At 37.0% G+C, this 17,327-nt stretch overlaps 1 protein-coding gene across 7 annotated transcripts in view; it reads left to right on the top strand.

Annotated features, from left to right (window-relative positions):
- The first annotated feature begins 540 nt into the window (after positions 1 to 540).
- LOC128555614 (E3 ubiquitin-protein ligase UBR2-like) overlaps positions 541 to 17,327 on the top strand; it is a 98,314-nt gene continuing 81,527 nt past the window's right edge. For all 7 annotated transcript variants that reach the window (XR_008370211.1, XR_008370209.1, XM_053538441.1 and 4 more), the window contains exons 1-5: positions 541 to 691; positions 11,716 to 11,978; positions 13,295 to 13,373; positions 14,891 to 15,004; positions 15,464 to 15,658. Coding sequence is in view for 5 of the 7 variants with exons in the window: in XM_053538441.1 (XP_053394416.1) it covers positions 635 to 691; positions 11,716 to 11,978; positions 13,295 to 13,373; positions 14,891 to 15,004; positions 15,464 to 15,658 (708 nt within the window). In the remaining 2 variants the exon portion in view is untranslated. The remainder of the gene's footprint in view (positions 692 to 11,715; positions 11,979 to 13,294; positions 13,374 to 14,890; positions 15,005 to 15,463; positions 15,659 to 17,327) is intronic.

Below are 17,327 nucleotides of genomic sequence, written 5' to 3'. Positions count from 1 at the left end.
ACATGCACGCAATTTATAAAATGGCCACCCTAATTTTGCTCATAGGGGAAGTGCAATATTGCGATTCGCTACATGTAAGACCGTCCGTGCCCAAAATTTTCGCATCTAAGTGTACCTTGCTACCTTTACAAATCGTTGCGCAGATAACAAATTGGTTATTTGTGCTGCGCGATTTACCAAATGCGCAGATTGGCTATATGCGCGTAACATATATATTTTGTAACCATGGTGATTCTAACCCTAACCTTTAGTCAGTATATTATGCACATTATACACTAAATGCGTGCGGACATGCGAAAAATGTGTATCCATTTGATAATAATTCCACGCATGCGCAGAACGGCTGCACTAATTCTGCAATGAGAAACATTCCTAACTAACATACACGCTCTCCGTGTAGATAGACAAACACTGGTCTTGGCATTCGTAGTTTCGAATTATAAGAAACTAATGTTGGTTTTACTAAGTGTTGATTATTTGTTTGCTGTAAATAAAATAATTAATCGAAAGACATTAAGACTGTATTTTTATATGTGTACAATTTAAAATCTTCTTACATAAAAATTCGAAAATAACCATTGCGATTTCCAAGAAAAATGGCAACAGAGCGTAATTTCTTTCTATCTGGATAAAAATGGCTCTAAGAAGTTCTTTGCAAGCTACTGAGTTCAGTCAAAATAATCTAGTTCAGGTACGATACACATCTGTGAAGGAAATTCTTTATTTTTTGTTGCTTCTGTCGGCAATAATTTATTACATGTCACGATGTAACTCCGCAGTTCTAGCATATGAAATTACATGAATTAGACTGGATAAATTGTTCTTTATGATATTTTCAGTAAGCCTGACAGTTTTGCTCTTGTTATGAAAATTGGCAATCTTTAAAATGTGTGTTTGGTGAAAGAACAGAAATTGAATGGGGAAAAAACGCCATACCAGAGCGTTGAAAATTCCCGTCAACAAAAGGTAAAAGGAATGAACGTAATCATTTCTTCAAATGTGTCCAGACCAGATCTTTTCCCAGTAAAAAAACTTCCGAAACATTTTCTCTCTCTCAAATTTCGAATCGAAACCATGGTTACTGGATAAGACATCTGATTTAGTAATTAAGGTTCAAGTAAAGTCTTTTGAAACCACCACTCCACTGCGGGCCCTCGGGTAAATTTTTTGTTTTATTTTTTTATGCCGCAAAGGCCTTGGTCTATCGTAAAGAATACACAAAATTGTTCATAATAAATAGAAGAAACTATTAACAGTCAGGGATGTAATTGTTTTAAGTTATGTAACCTATTTCAGTTACTTTTCCAAGCATTTTGTAACCTATATTTAGTTATAAAAATGTAGTTAACTCAGGTAAGTTATTCAAAAAAGTCTTTTTGCTGTCCTCACAAAGTGACGTTTAAAGAGTAATTAGTAGCAAACTGTGGTTAATCAAATTCACTTTTAGTTTGATCATGACCTGATAAGCATAATGGGATGTTAAGAGTTTTATAGCCAGGGTTCTCCGAAACGCCGAAATTGGCGTCCCTGTACGCATAATTGGTCCCGGTATACGCGTGTTTATTGCAGCTTGGGAGTCACCAGACCCACGTTTTTGCAGTAACACTCAATGAAAATTAATTGATTACGTAAACCTGCAAATACACAAAGTTTGACTCGAGAGCAAAACATATGAGCGGAGTTAATCGCTTGTCACTGATAGCCGCGTATAGCCAATCAGCGTTGCCCGTTTCCACTACACCGTGAGACAGGCGGCATATGTATGATCAACTCGAATACATGTGAGTGTCGACGTGATTGCATAGTTGACAATTTCTAATTGTTATCGACGGATTATGTGGTGTTTGAAGTAACTTGGAAATGTTTTCTCGCGTACTAATTACCAGGCAGTTTTCAAGAAAAAGTAATAATTAGGCTTAATTATGAATGTCCGAGTAATTTTAAGATGCTGTCGATGTCGGTCTTAGTAACGTGATTATTTTTCTGCAAAATTGCAGATGTTACTGAAGAAGCATTTATTAATATGTTGATCATAGACATACTGTGCATTCTTAATGTATTTTAGACCGAATGTTTTAACGTTGTAAGTATTAAAATAAAAGTATAATTGTTGATATATTTTCTTTTCACTGTATGTTTATATATGTTTCCATTCTGAAATAGAAAGGTAAAGAAAAAAATTATCATGTGGGATTTTGTCCATCTTGGTATTTTCACAAGAGAGATTTTGTCCACCTTGATAATTTCACATGAGGACTTCGTCCAGGAAGACCAGAAACAGCAGGGATGGGGGTTGTCCAGGGGTGAATTTGTCCTACATTAATTTTTGACTACATTTTACCTATTTTACATTTACCTTAACAATATTTGGGTGAAGAATTGTGAATATTACAAAATGTCTGTCGGTCTACAATTAATTTACTTAATTTGACAGTACAATAGAGGCCTGTGTTTTGACGAAAGTTTAAGTCTGTCAGTCTAGTCAGTAGTTGGGACTGCAACTTTTTCAGCTTTGGGAGTCCCAGGACTGCAACTTGAAATTGCTAGTGAGAACCCTGTTTGAAACTATAGCGTAAAACTTTATCAGCCTTGCATAAAAAATTCTGCTGCATAGCTGGAAAGATAAAAGTTCAAGGATTCAGGAAATAATTGCATTAGTCTCATTCAAAATGAGGAATTGGCACAGGAGGGCTTTGTAATATTTTATGATAACTGAAACAAGTTATGAAAGTATAAGCAGTAACTCAAATGGGTTATAAACTGCGATATCTTGAAACAGTTACACCCCTGACTGATTAAGACAGGTTATTCCCTTTTGGACAACACATTTTGTTTATATCATATGTGCTTTGACTGTTCATGTTCTATTTTGTAGAAGATATCAAACTTCTTTTTCAAAAGTATTTTGTCATTACTTTTGTTATCATTGTGTGTCTAACATGTTTGTCCAGGTACTCCGGGGGTTGAAAGTGTTACAAACCAGGTACATTTAAAAAAAATGCAAACATTGCAAAATGAAAGTGAAAGTAGAGCTGTCAAATTGACAAAAAACTGCTGTATTTCAACAAATATAAAAGTAAACTATTTTTCATTTCCTGGAGTACCTAGATAAGTATGAAAGACACACAGCAAAAATAAACTATGAGAAAAAGTATGTTTGAAAAAGAATAGGGATTTTTCTAAAGCGGAATAGCAGGGCGCAGCGCCCTAACCATTTTTAGCGCCGCCCTTCTGCCCCGAAATCGCGTCCCTTTTGCCTTTCTTCAGCGCCCCTTTGCCCTTTTAGCACCGCCCCTTTGACCATTAATTAAGTATTTCTAAACGAACTGTCCATCAGTCATCTGTCAAAATTTTAGGCAGGATGTTCATGAAATTTGATGAAATTTAGGCCAGGTTCAGATATAGGTCATGTTGGGTCAAAACTAGGTCACCTGGTCAAATCAAAGAATAACTTTGTGTATGCAATAGGAGCTGCATTTTTCAGTGGATCTTCATGAAATTTGATCAGAATGTTTGTCTTGATGAAAGCTAGGTCGAATTCAGATATGGGTCATGTTAGGTCAAAAACTAGGTCACCTGGTCAAGAAGAAAAATGCCTATGCAAAAGGGGTCGTATTTTAAGCTGGATATTCTTTAAATTTGATCAAAATGTTCCTTTTGATGTAATCTAGGGCAGGTTCAAATATGGATCTTCATGGATCAAAAACTAGGTTCCCTGATCAAATTAAAGAAATACCTTGTGTATGCATTAAGGGCTGCATTTTAGACTGGATATTCGTTAAATTTTATCAGGCTGTTTGTATTGGCCAAATCTATGTCAGGTTCAGATATGGGTCATAAAGGGTCAAAAACTAGGTCACTGGGTCAAATCAAAGAAATACCTTGTGTAAGCATTAGGGGCTGCACTTTAGACCAGATATTCATTAAATTTTATCAGGCTGTTTGTCTGGGCCAAATCTATGTCAGGTTCAGATATGGGTCATAAAGGGTCAAAAACTAGGTCACCAGGTCAGATCAGTGAAATGCCTTGAGTACCTTGTATATTCATGAAATTTGTTCCTGCCAATTGGCATAAAATGAACCAAACGATACCATTTGAAACAAGTTATACACAAAAGTTTCAAATGAGTACTGCTGTCTACAATATTTTGCCCACCATTGCAGTGAGTTGTCGCATGATCGAGGTACTCTTCATATTGAAAAAAATCTAGCAGTAAAGAAATGAGATTACGCCATAACTTGATGGACATGACCATCAGAATACAAAAACAGTGTCAGTTCAAGGTGAGCTATTGTGACCGGTCATTGTCCGCTGGCGTGCGGTGTGCGTGCGTCAACATTTGCCTTGTTAACACTCTAGAAGCCACATTTGTGATCCAGTCTTTATGAAACTCAGTCAGAATGTCTGTCTTGATGAATTCTAGGTCAAGTTCGAAACTGGATCATGTGGGATCAAAAATTAGGTCACTAGGCCAGATCAAAGGAAACTCTTGTTAACACTCTTAGAGTCCACAGTTTAAGTTTGAAACTGATGAGAATTGGTCAGAATGTTTGTCTTTATGACCTCTAGGTCAAGTTCGAATCTGGGTCATGTGGGGTCAAAAACTAGGTCACCCAGTCAAATCAAAGGAAAAGCTTGTGAACACTGTAAGTGACCCAATCCTTATGAAACTTGGTCAGAATGTTTGTCTTGTTGGTCTCAAGGTCAAGTTTGAAACTGGGTCATGCTTGGTCAAAAATTAGGTCACTAGGGCAAATCAAAGGAAAATCTTGTTAACACTAGAGTCCACAGTTTAAGTTTGAAACTGATGAGATTTGGTCAGAATGTTTGTCTTGATGACCTCTAGGTCAGGTTTGAATCTGGGTCATGTGGGTCAAAAATTAGGTCACCCAGTCAAATCAAAGGAAAAGCTTGTTAACACTCTAGAGGCCACATTTTTGACCCAATCTTTATGAAACTTGATCAGAATGTTTTTCTTGATGATCTCTAGGTCAAGTTTGAATCTTGGTCATATGGGGTCAAAAACTAGGTCACCCAGTCAAATCAAAGGAAAAGCTTGTTAACACTCTAGAGACCACATTTGTGACCAAATCTTTATGAAACTTGGTTAGAAGGTTTTTCTTGATGATCTCTAGGTCAAGTTTGAAACTGGGTCATGTGTGGTCAAAAATTAGGTCACTAGGGCAAATCAAAGAAAAATCTTGTTAACACTCTAGAGTCCATAGTTAAAGTTGAAACTGATGACAATTGGTCAGAATGTTTGTCTTGATGACCTCTAGGTCAAGTTCGAATCTGGGTTATTTGGGTCAAAAACTAGGTCAGTAGGCCAGATCAACTCTGGTGAGCGATATAGGGCCATCATGGCCCTCTTGTTCCTTATTAAAGTGGTACCGAATATCAGACCCATTCACAATTGCAAACGGTCCTTCACAATTTTCAAATTGGGTCCACCGGACCAATTCACAATTGGTGTGAAAACCTTTAAAAATAGTAGAAGAAAACATCAAAAAGCGTAAAAGAGGCATTAATCCATGGAGGCTGTCATGTTTGCAAGGCCTGCTGGTAGTAATCGTACCATGCATGTGCATTGGGAAACGCCGTTTAATACTAAGATTAGAATATGATGTAATGGGGTACTCAAGAGGGCAAAATTTTCCAACGCTCGCGAGATAGGGCTAAAATCTTGAAGGCAGATAGTACGGTATGAGCTGAAGAAGTTTGCTATGAACTTTTGCGGAAAAAAAATCAAGATTTGTTACTTACGTCACCCTATATTATCGACCCTACCTTAATTCATAGTGTGTTTGTGTATGTAACGTTAATTCATAGTGCATTTCGTTACAAATCTGGTATGAATCATTTAAATGGTGACCTCATTCGTTTTGGAAAAAATATATGAATGTAAGTTTTAGATACCTATCTTTTTACACCCGTATATTCATATTCAATCATTAAAAATTTTGATTCACAAAGTATTAAAAAAATGCACAATTTGGAGAAAAAAATCACTGCTACTAGTAGTACTATTACCCCTGTGTTGATATAATTTAATGGCTGCATACCTTGTAATATTCTTACTCAAAATATTCATCATTAAGTTATTTTGACATTGTATCCAGAATTGCACTTAATTGACTTAATCACGAGGCAAATTTGAATTGTATTGTTAAAATATATATTGATAAATACTCAAAAAGCCACAGAAGAGAAAGTTTTATCTAACTGTTTAAGTATACAGACAAAATACTAGTAAGTAGGAATTATGCATTTTATTATGCCCCCCTTCATAGGAGGGGTATATTGTTTTGCAGATGTCGGTCGGTAGGTCTGTCGGTCGGTCGGTCGGTCGGAATGTAGACCAATCCGTTTCCGGATGATAACTCAAGAACGCTTGGGCCTAGGATCATGAAAGTTGATAGGGAGATTGGTCATCACCAGCAGATGACCCCTATTGATTTTGAAGTCTGTATGTCAAAGGTCAAGGTCACAGTGACCCTGAATAGTAAAACGGTTTCCGGATGATAACTCAAGAACACTTGGGCCTAGGATCATGAAAGTTGATAGGGAGGTTGGTAATGACCAGCAGATGACCCCTATTGATTTTGAGATCAGTATGTTAAAGGTCAAGGTCACAGTGACCCTGAACAGTAAAACAGTTTCCGGATGATAACTCAAGAACGCTTAGGCCTAGGGTCACGAAAGTTAATAGGGAGGTTGGTAATGACCAGCAGATGAGCCCTATTGATTTTGAGGTCGGTATGTCAAAGGTCAAGGTCAGTGACCAGGAACAGTAAAATGGTTTCCAGGCAATAACTCTAGAACTCTTGGGCCTAGTGTCAGGAAAATTAATAGTTAGGTTGGCCATGACCAGCAGATGACCCCTATTGATTTTGAGGTCATTAGGTCAAAGGTCAAGGTCACATTGGCCAGGAACAGTTAAAACGGTTTCTGATCTTCTTGTTCAAACCCATAGAGCCTAGGGCTTTGATATTTGGTATGTAGCAAAATCTAATGGTCCTCTACCAAGATTGTTCAGATTATTTCCCTGGGGTCAAATATGGCCCCATCCCGGGGTCACATGGTTTATATAGACTTATATAGGAAAAAACTTTGAAAAACCTCTTGTCCAAAACCACAGTGCGTAGGGCTTTGATATTTTGTATATGACATCATCTAGTGGTCCTCTACTAAGATTGTTCAAATTATTCCCATAGGGTCAAATATGGCTCCGCCCTGGGGGTCACATGGTTTACATAGACTTATATAGGGAAAAACTTTGAAAATCTTCTTGTCCAAACCACAAAGATTATGGCTTTGATATTTTGTATGTAGCATCATTTAGTGGTTCTTTACCATGTTTGTTCAAATTATCCCTCTAGGGTCAAATATGGCCCCACCCCAGGGGTCATATGGTTCATATAGACTTATATAGGGAAAAACTTAGAACCTTCATGTCCATAACTTACATCATTCAAATTTGGACCACATGTATAGTTTTGAGTGGCAAGATGAACCTTGACATGAGGTGACCTTGATCTTGACCTAGTGACCTACTTTCACATTTCTGTAGCTACAGCCTTCAAATTTGGACCACATGCATAGGTTTGTGTACCGAAAAAAACTTTGACCTTGTTATTGACCTAGTGACCTACTTTCACATGTTTGAAGGTACAGGCTTCACTTTTGGACCACATGCACAGTTTTTTGTTACAAAATAAAATTTGACCTTGATTTTGACCTAGTGACCTACTTACACATTTCTCAAGCTACAGCCTTCAAGTTTGAACCACAAGCATAGTTTTGTGTACTGTAATGAACTTTGATCTTGAGATTGACCTAGTGACCTACTTTCACATTTCTGAAGGTACAGGCTTCAAATTTGGACCACTTGCATACTTCTGTGTTCCGAAATAAAATTTGACCTTGATTTTGACCTAGTGACCTACTTTCACATTTCTCAAGCTACAGCCTTCAAATCTGAACCACATGCATAGTTTTGTGTACCGAAATGAACTTTGATCTTGAGATTGACATAGTGACCTACTTTCACATTTCTGAAGCTACAGGCTTCAAATTTGGACCGCATGCATAATTTTGTGTTCTGAATTGAAATTTGACATCGATTTTCACCTATTACCTACTTTCACATTTCTCAAGCTACGTACAGCCTTCAAATTTGAAGCACATGCATAGTTCTGTCTACCGAAATGAACTTTGACCTTGAAATTAATCTAGTGACCTGCTTTCACATTTCTCAAGCCACAGCTTTCAAATCTGGACCACATACACATTGTTTTGTACCGAAATGAAATTTGACATTGATTTTGACCTTGAGCTAGTCTTGAAATTTGGAACATTCAAAAATGGCTCAGTGGATGGAGCCAAGATCACTCTGTAATCTCTTGTTAGGTTAAAGGTCAAGGTCAGATTAAACCAGAATGGTAGAACTTTTGTTTACAGTGAGCATATAATTTCTGTTCCTTGTGCAATTACTGAATGCATCAAGGGGAGCATTTCGTGTTTGACGAGCTCTTGTTTATCATTGTACTTAGAAGCATCATTTTGTCATTTATAATCAGTTGAATTGAATATAATTAATACCAGGCAGGGTTTTTTCTTGCTGTTTTGGGAACATAGCCTATACCCCAAAAATTGGGAATTTTGACGCGTAGATGTTCCGAATTGAGAAGTATTTAGTCCCATAGTATATAGTAAGAATGTGTTTAAGCACTTTCTCATACACTTGTTTCACATTGTACAGCCTCTTTAACATACTGCCATTATAAAATTGTCCATAATTTGTTCAATGTTTGTGCAATTTTGATGAAATGTTTTTCAGAATGTAGATTGGGAATTTTTGCACTGATTTTGGGAAAAATACATACTTTTTAGCATTGGGAATATAGCCCAATAACGGCTATAAAAACAGCCAAAAAAAACCCCTGCCAGTGCAGGGCCACGAAGGGATCAGAATCTACTGAGGAGTCACCTTTACCGAAATAAATATGTTATAGAATCTCCCTAGCTCTTGAGTGATCAGTATCGTTGTAAAATAAGTAAAGCAATATAATTAGGGTTATTGTTTGTTTCCTCTCCCATGACGGTTCTCAAAAAAAATTGCAGCAACCCAAAATATTTATTTCAAGATCCTGTAAAAAATTTTTTTTCCTCTAATCTAAGTTAAATATTTCTACATTCGAGTAGTAATTGCAAAATTCACTTTGTTACTTGTCATTATTGTCAAAAGTGTTAAAATATTTCTTGAAGTGCTGATAAATTGCATGCAGACATGCGGTCATGTTTGTTTGAAATACCTCTGGTTGGTTTTTAGCTCGACTATTCAAAGAATAATGAGAGCTATCCTACTTCCCACTGTCGCTGTGTTGGTGTCAGCATTGGCGTCACACCGTGGTTTTGTTTTTCATATCATAGTCTACATTTTGACAAAACTTTTTGTTGATACTTCATAGGATGGACATGCAGAGCAGATAACCCCTATTGATCAGGGCTTCGGAAATTTGCCGGTTTGTCGGTTTTGGACCGATTTTTGACTTTTCAGACCGATTCATGAAGTGAAAAAACGAAAAAAATCGGTCCCGTAAAAATGGAGAAAAGTATAAATTTCGGTCTGATATCTCAATACACCATCTACTGCCAAGCAGGAAATTGTTGGTCGCACCCTCAGATAATCAATAAACATGTGAAACGGTCTGATTGTCACTTTGATAATCGGTCCGTAATTAGCATGTGACGCAATCAGTGCTCCAGCGGCACATCCTTTAATGTTTGCAGACCGCCGACTGCAATGTATTAAACATTTTTGACTGGTTTCCAAATATGTCTGACTGGATCCAAATCATTTCGACGGGGATCCACTTCTTTTATTTAGAATCCGACGGATGGTTTATTTCAAAAGGCTATGTTTGATCATGGTAAAAAAAAAACAAATGGTCACTGCATTTAATCAAAGAGCTATAATTGTACATTATAGGTCTTTGATTTAATGAGACATCACACGGAAAACCGATCAAAATATTTTTTATAATTACTTGATTTGAAAAAATTACATGATTCATTTGTTGGGGCTCCAGTTGAAACAAGTGCAGAAAATCGTCTTTGCAACCTGACGAAAAAAAAAATGGACCGGCAAACACGAATGATAAAGAAAACCGGAGTAGCGCTGTTTATCAAATTGGTCTTTTAAAAAACGTTTCAAAATGAAATTTTGTTTACATCAGAAGAGAACATATAACTTGCTTATTGAAGTACAACATAAGTGAAATGAAATATCCGTGGCCAACACGCGTGACCTTTTGGTACTATACATGCGGGAAATTTGATCTCAGCGTTCATTTAACGTACACATTCGGTCCGCGGCAGAGTATTCTTAAAATACTGAGACTGTTTAGCAGAGAATATGTGTCGTGTAATTCACTTTGACGCATTGTATTTTATAGAATTTTGTCAAAGAATGAGGAAACATCACAAAGTATCTGCTGTGTATACGGTACCGGTCACGTGCGTTGCCTTTTAGACTAGTTACGCACATGGTGTCAATGCCTTACAAGTATTTTCTCGGAAAAACATCGAAATTTAAACAAAGTAATGATCACACATAACACTGAATAACTGTCTTCATTGTATGGAAACATGCGGTGACCGGTAACTCAGTTTTAATGCATGACATGCTTATTTCTTTACTCTGTCATGTTTTACAAAATATGTAATATTGGGAATGCGGTGGGTGGGGTAGCGCCGATGTCAGGATTTTCGTTTCGGACCGATTGAGTTATCAAAATTTCTGGAGCCCTGCTATTGATTTTCGCTCCAGTCCCTTATTGACTTCTTGCCTATACTACTATGCTTTGGGGGAGACATGGGCTTTTCTACAAAAACATCTTCTAGTTATTTGGTATTTAAAGTTATTTTTATATTGTAAAAAAAGGGTAACACAATATTACACAGTTAGGTTTGACTTTTACATAATATATTATCTTGTGCAAATCTGACATTAAACAATACACTAATATTAAAAGTGCTGACATATATCTTTCTCCAGTCCATTGCTATTCTTAAAGCAAGTACTATCATTTTGTTTCTGGCATGATTTTCTACCAGACTTTTGTGCAAATGACTTGGCTTTGACATAATATAACATGGGCCTATATATAACGAAGTTGGTATCAGAGTTTTGTTTGACCAATATGGCCTTCTCTCGTTGGGGATGTAGATAACCTTTTTTTGTACAGTGTTTGTTGCCTTATAAATCAACGGCATTTTGTGCATACTGATTTTTAAAGATGTATGCTCCGGTGTCATACTAAATCAAATTGTTTTAAAGCTAAATGAGTATTTTTAATCCTAACAGTATGTCATGATTGTTTGATAATGAGAATTTCTTTTAGAAGCTGACATCGATTTATATCGTTTTATTAAAAGTTCACATCTATGTTTCAACACTGTTTGAAATTTCACTTTTTCATCTTAACTCTTTCAAAAGTAGGGTTAAAAAATAAAAATATATCTAGCGCAGTGCACAGCACAAGTATTTTGCTGACTTTACTAATGCAAGTGGTCGACTAACAGACTACATTTAGTTTTGAACCCTGACAGAATAGCTGTTTTTTCATTTGCAGAAGTGTCCCAGTTTATTGGGACAGTATAAACAATATCAGCTTTTAAAACGGAAGTAACATCAATATATTTTCTTTCAGCAATGGCACTCGAATTACCGGACAGGCGACTTTCTGTCCCTTCTTAAACAACACTGGAGAGAGTATGTCTTAGTTGCATTCCAGTCGTTTGACGATCCAGCTCGTGAGGAAAGGTTAACAAGCAAATACCTGTTCAGCCCTCTTGAACACTTCCTTTGTAATGGGGAACCAGAGGCTGTGTTCCAGCAGTTGAAAGAGAAAGACCAGCCATCTCAGCTCTGTGGTCATGTATTTAAAAATGGAGAGCCAACATATTCATGCAGGTATGTTACATGTAACTTTTTTGAAGGTTTATTCAAATAATTTTAATATGATGTTCAGTTGCAACTTTGGGACAAATATTTGAAATTTTCTATTGCATTCTTTTTATTCATTTAAGTTTACACATTGTGATTACCACTTTTTTTTTAAAACATGGCTATCAATTGTATATTGAAATGTTGACTAAGTTTCATTTTGTTTGCAATTTTATTATAGCCAGACAGTCAGTTTGTGTGCCCGTTGCCCCACTAGCAATATTTGTAGGGGGTCGGGGCACTTAGATTTGCCTTTTCCTGTCAAATTTGTGTCACACGTACGGATGGTTTTCAAAATCATAAGGCAAAATGTGACAAAGGTGTTGAAAATTCAGACTTATTTCTTATGATGGTCACCTACTTTATATGATGGCAAATGCTTCAGTATAAAAAGAAATAACATCAGGAAAATGTTGGCAAATACCCAGTCAGAAAAAATTTCATTATTCAATTTGACAGGAGGTTAATTATTTTTTCTTGCATAATTTTTTATATATCCAAAGTTACTTTCAACCTAGAGTCATGGAACAGATTATGCAGTATTTAGTGAACACACGAAAGTTATTAATGTCTAATTAATGTTGATGTGCAAATGATATGATATTAAAAATGCACAGTATACATTGTAGGTAATGCATCATTTTGAAATAGTAATTTGACTGCCTTCAAGGCATTCTTTCTTGAACTTCAAGCCACAGAAATCATAAAAATGAGGCAAAATGTCTGATATAAATGATTGATAGATATCACTCATGATAAACAGTTATTATCTAGAACTTGGAAAGTAATGAAAATGTATTTTAGAATGCTTAATTGTTCTGAATTTTCCATGGTAAACACAGTGTGTCCTAGATAAATGTGAGAAGAAACAAAACTGTGATATCTATTTTAAGACCGAGGTACTAACCGATGGCTAAAATCAATTTAAATATGTTCTATTATTTTCTGCTCTAATTGTTTGAAAATGAAGCAATAGCTAGGAAAGGTTAGAAAGAAAACTCTTGCATTCATTTCATGAAATAAAATGTTCATTAATTATAGTAAAAGGAAAGTTTAATTCCTGAAGTGTAATAATTTGCAGAAACAGAAACTGATACTTGGGTAAATATGATAGAGAGTGATAAACAGTAATTATAATTGGACCATGCACAGAGGAGTCTCAGTACAGTAGCAAAGAGATTTTATTTCAGCAGCAAGCAATCCAAGCAAATTATTAGATTTACCTTTGTTATATTATAATACCCAGTTTTTTTCCCTTTTGAAAATGTGTTTATCTGTTACAGGGAATGTGCAACGGATCCTACATGTGTGTTGTGTATGGAGTGTTTCCAGACTTCTGTACACAAACAACACAGATACAGGGTAAGAATTAGAGTTTGTTCAGACTTCTGTACACAAACAACACAGATACAGGGTAAGAATTAGAGTTTGTTCAGACTACTGTACACAAACAACACAGATACAGGGTAAGAATTAGAGTTTGTCCAGACATTCTGTACACAACACAGATACAGGGTAAGAATTAGAGTTTGTTCAGACTTCTGTACACAAAAAACACAGATACAGGGTAAGAATTAGAGTTTGTCCAGACATTCTGTACACAAACAACACAGATACAGGGTAAGAATTAGAGTCTGTACACAAACAACACAAATACAGGGTAAGAATTAGAGTTTGTTCAGACTTCTGTACACAAACAACACAGATACAGGGTAAGAATTAGAGTTTGTCCAGACATTCTGTACACAAACAACACAGATACAGGGTAAGAATTAGAGTTTGTCCAGACTTCTGTACACAAACAACACAGATACAGTGTAAGAATTAGAGTTTGTCCAGACCAAGCTTGTCCAGACTTTTGCACACAAACAAGACAGATACAGGGTAAGAATTAGAGTTTGTCCAGACATTCTGTACACAAACAACACAAATACAGGGTAAGAATTAGAGTTTGTCCAGACCAAGCTTGTCCAGACTTCTGTACACAAACAACACAGATACAGGGTAAGAATTAGAGTTTGTCCAGACCAAGCTTGTCCAGACTTTTGCACACAAACAACACAGATACAGGGTAAGAATTAGAGTTTGTCCAGACATTCTGTACACAAACAACACAAATACAGGGTAAGAATTAGAGTTTGTTCAGACTTCTGTACACGAACAACACAGATACAGGGTAAGAATTAGAGTTTGTCCAGACATTCTGTACACAAACAACACAGATACAGGGTAAGAATTAGAGTTTGTCCAGACTTCTGTACACAAACAACACAGATACAGGGTAAGAGCTAGAGTTTGTCCAGACATTCTGTACACAAACAACACAGATACAGGGTAAGAATTAGAGTTTGTCCAGACTTTGCACACAAACAACACAGATACAGGGTAAGAATTAGAGTTTGTGTAGATCACTTCTTGACAAGAGAATAGAGGCTTTAACATAATTTTTTGAGTCCTCTATCTAGATGCCAGTCTGTGCCTGAAATAATGCACAGAGGGGGACCTCGGGTCTATCATTCAAAGGTGGAAAGTTGCCATATGACCTAAATAGTGTTGATGTGACTTTAAGCTCAACCAGGAAGAACAGACAAGATGTGGTCTCCATTAGAATGACACAGTCCCATTATTTTGACAGAAGTATATACCCAAGATAGTCAGTAAGACATTGGTATCAGAATATTCCTTTGGCTGATTTAGTCTTAAAATCTGTCTTTATTTTAAGGAAAGCTTCCAAGCCTAGAAGAATTTTTTTTAAATGTTTGCTTCTAGTTTAAACCATTAAAATGTAGTTGACAATGCTTTCTATAGACTTGCACATCCAGCATAAAAAATTGTTTTGGAAACTTCTGTATATCCAGGCTCCTTTACCTGTTTTTCAGATGAGTACCTCTGGTGGTGGGGGATACTGTGACTGTGGAGATGCTGAGGCATGGAAGGCTGGGGTATTCTGTGGCAAACATCAACCTCAGTCAGGAGAGATGGAAGAGAGTAAGGTATGCTGATGTAGGCAATTTCCTGTGATATTACACTTATTGTAAGTTACTACATTGAATGGTAAACACACACAAGAATCGATGTTCTTCTGTTAAGTAACTAGGGAATATTCGATTTTGAAGAGTTTAAAGCACTGGATCATTGGGTAATGAAAGAATGTTAATCTCCATATCATTAACAATGTCCATTCATTTTCTGGGTGGGAGCAAGCAAGCTGCATGGACATTTAGAATTATGGGTCCTTTTGTTACATAAGGCCATGACTTTGGTTTCATTCTATCTTGATATATTTCTCTCACCTGTTTCATTCTGTCTTGATATATTTCTCTCACCTGTTAAACATGTTAAAGTATTGATTTTGATACTTGGAAGTTCACCACATTACAGTAAATGTAAATAAGAAAAAGGGAAAGAAAATCGCACAACGTTTTTTCATTTTTTTTGTTGCTTAATCCCAGAATCCCATGGAACTGTTACCAGATGATCTGACAGATAGAGCATCAGCATTGTTTATGGCAACCTTACGTTATACAGTGGAGATGTTGACATGGGAACACAGTGACCGACTTCCTGACAACCTTCAGCCTGACGGAGAGCTCACTGACAACTACGTATGCATGCTGTTCAATGATGAAGTCCACACATATGAACAGGTATTTTACACAAGGCTAATGTTACAGAAAATGTGAAGAAGAAAAAACAACAGAAGTGTATCTTAAACTCCTTACTGAACTTTCACAGCTACCAAAATATATCCTTTACAAATGAAACTAGACCATTAAAGTGCGTTTTGGTTGAACTGGTGTTCCATGATGAAAGGCAGTTGAAGTAAGGGGATAACATGCAATTAGTTCTTTACACACACTGTTATAATAAATCTAGTTTGCTATTCAAGCCTGTACTGTATATATCTAAGGTACATACTGCAACTTTTCTATGTTGAAAAGGTTCCCTGTCTTGTTGGGTCGGCAACGAAAGGCCCCACTTGTACTGGTATCCCTCATACACCCACTTTTAACCCCAACTCCACTTTATTTACCCCTCCTCGTCCCCCCCCACCTCATCCCCCAATTCCCCCTGTTCACCAAAATGATTTTTAGCTCTACTATTCTTTGAAAAGTAGAGCTATTGGACTCGCCCGTGCATCTGCGTCCGCATCGGCGTCCCTATTCGGTTAAGTTCTTGTATATAAGCTAGTATCTCAGTAACCACTTGTGGGAATGGATTGAAACTTCACACACTTATTTACTGTGATAAACTGACTTACGTTGCACAGGTTCCATAACTCTATTTTGCTTTTTTACAAAATTATGCCCCTTTTTTGACTTAGAAATTTTTGGTTTGTATGTAAGCTGGTATCTCAGTACCCACTAATGGGAATGGATTGAAACTTCACACACTTGTCCACTGTCATGACCTGATAAGCACTGTGCAGGTTCCATAACCCTGTTTTGCATTTTTACAAAATTATGCCCCTTTTTCAACTTTTGTATTCATTCAATTGACAAGGCTGTTGAATAGTCGAGTGTTGCTGTCCTCCGACAGCTCTTGTTACATCTTGCAGTTTCTAACATCACATGTTATTTCTTAGATTCCTGCATACTCTCACTCTTCACCCTTGTTGCGCTCATTTCACTCCCTATACCCCTCTCTCTCCAAATTTTTTAATTCCCCGCCGTGGCGGAGGGATTATAGGAATGGTCTGCGTCCGTCCTTCCGTCCGTCTGTCTGTCCTTCTGTCCGTAACAAAATCGTGTCCGGTCCATATCTCCTAAACCCCTTGAAGGATTTTCATGAAACTTGGGTCAAATGATCACCTCATCAAGACGATGTGCAGAACCCATGAGTCAACCTTGTCGGTTCAAGGTCAAGGTCACAACTCAAGGTCAAAGGTTTGAGCCTGCCATTTTGTGTCCGCTCTATATCTCCTAAACCCCTTGAAGGAATTTTATAAAACTTGGGTCAAATGATCACCTCATCAAGACGATGTGCAGAACCCATGAGTCAGCAGTGCTGGCTCAAGGTCAAGGTCACAACTTAGGGTCAAAGGTTTGAGCCTTCCATTTTGTGTCCGCTCTATATCTCTTAAACCCCTGGAAGGAATTTTATAAAACTTTGGTCAAATGATCACCTCATCAAGACGATGTGCAGAACCCATGAGTCAGTCATGCCGGCTCAAGGTCAAGGTCACAACTTAGGGTCAAAGGTTTGAGCCTTCCATTTTGTGTCCACTCTATATCTCCTAAACCCCTTGCAGGATTTTCATCAAACTTGGGTCAAATGATCACCTCATCAAAACGATGTGCAGAACTTATGAGTCAG

The sequence above is a fragment of the Mercenaria mercenaria genome, chromosome 1 (genome assembly GCF_021730395.1).
Source record: "Mercenaria mercenaria strain notata chromosome 1, MADL_Memer_1, whole genome shotgun sequence".
Taxonomy (NCBI): Eukaryota; Metazoa; Mollusca; class Bivalvia; order Venerida; family Veneridae; genus Mercenaria; species Mercenaria mercenaria.
Note: the sequence above shows the minus strand (reverse complement) of the source record. Positions and strands in the feature narration are given on the sequence as shown.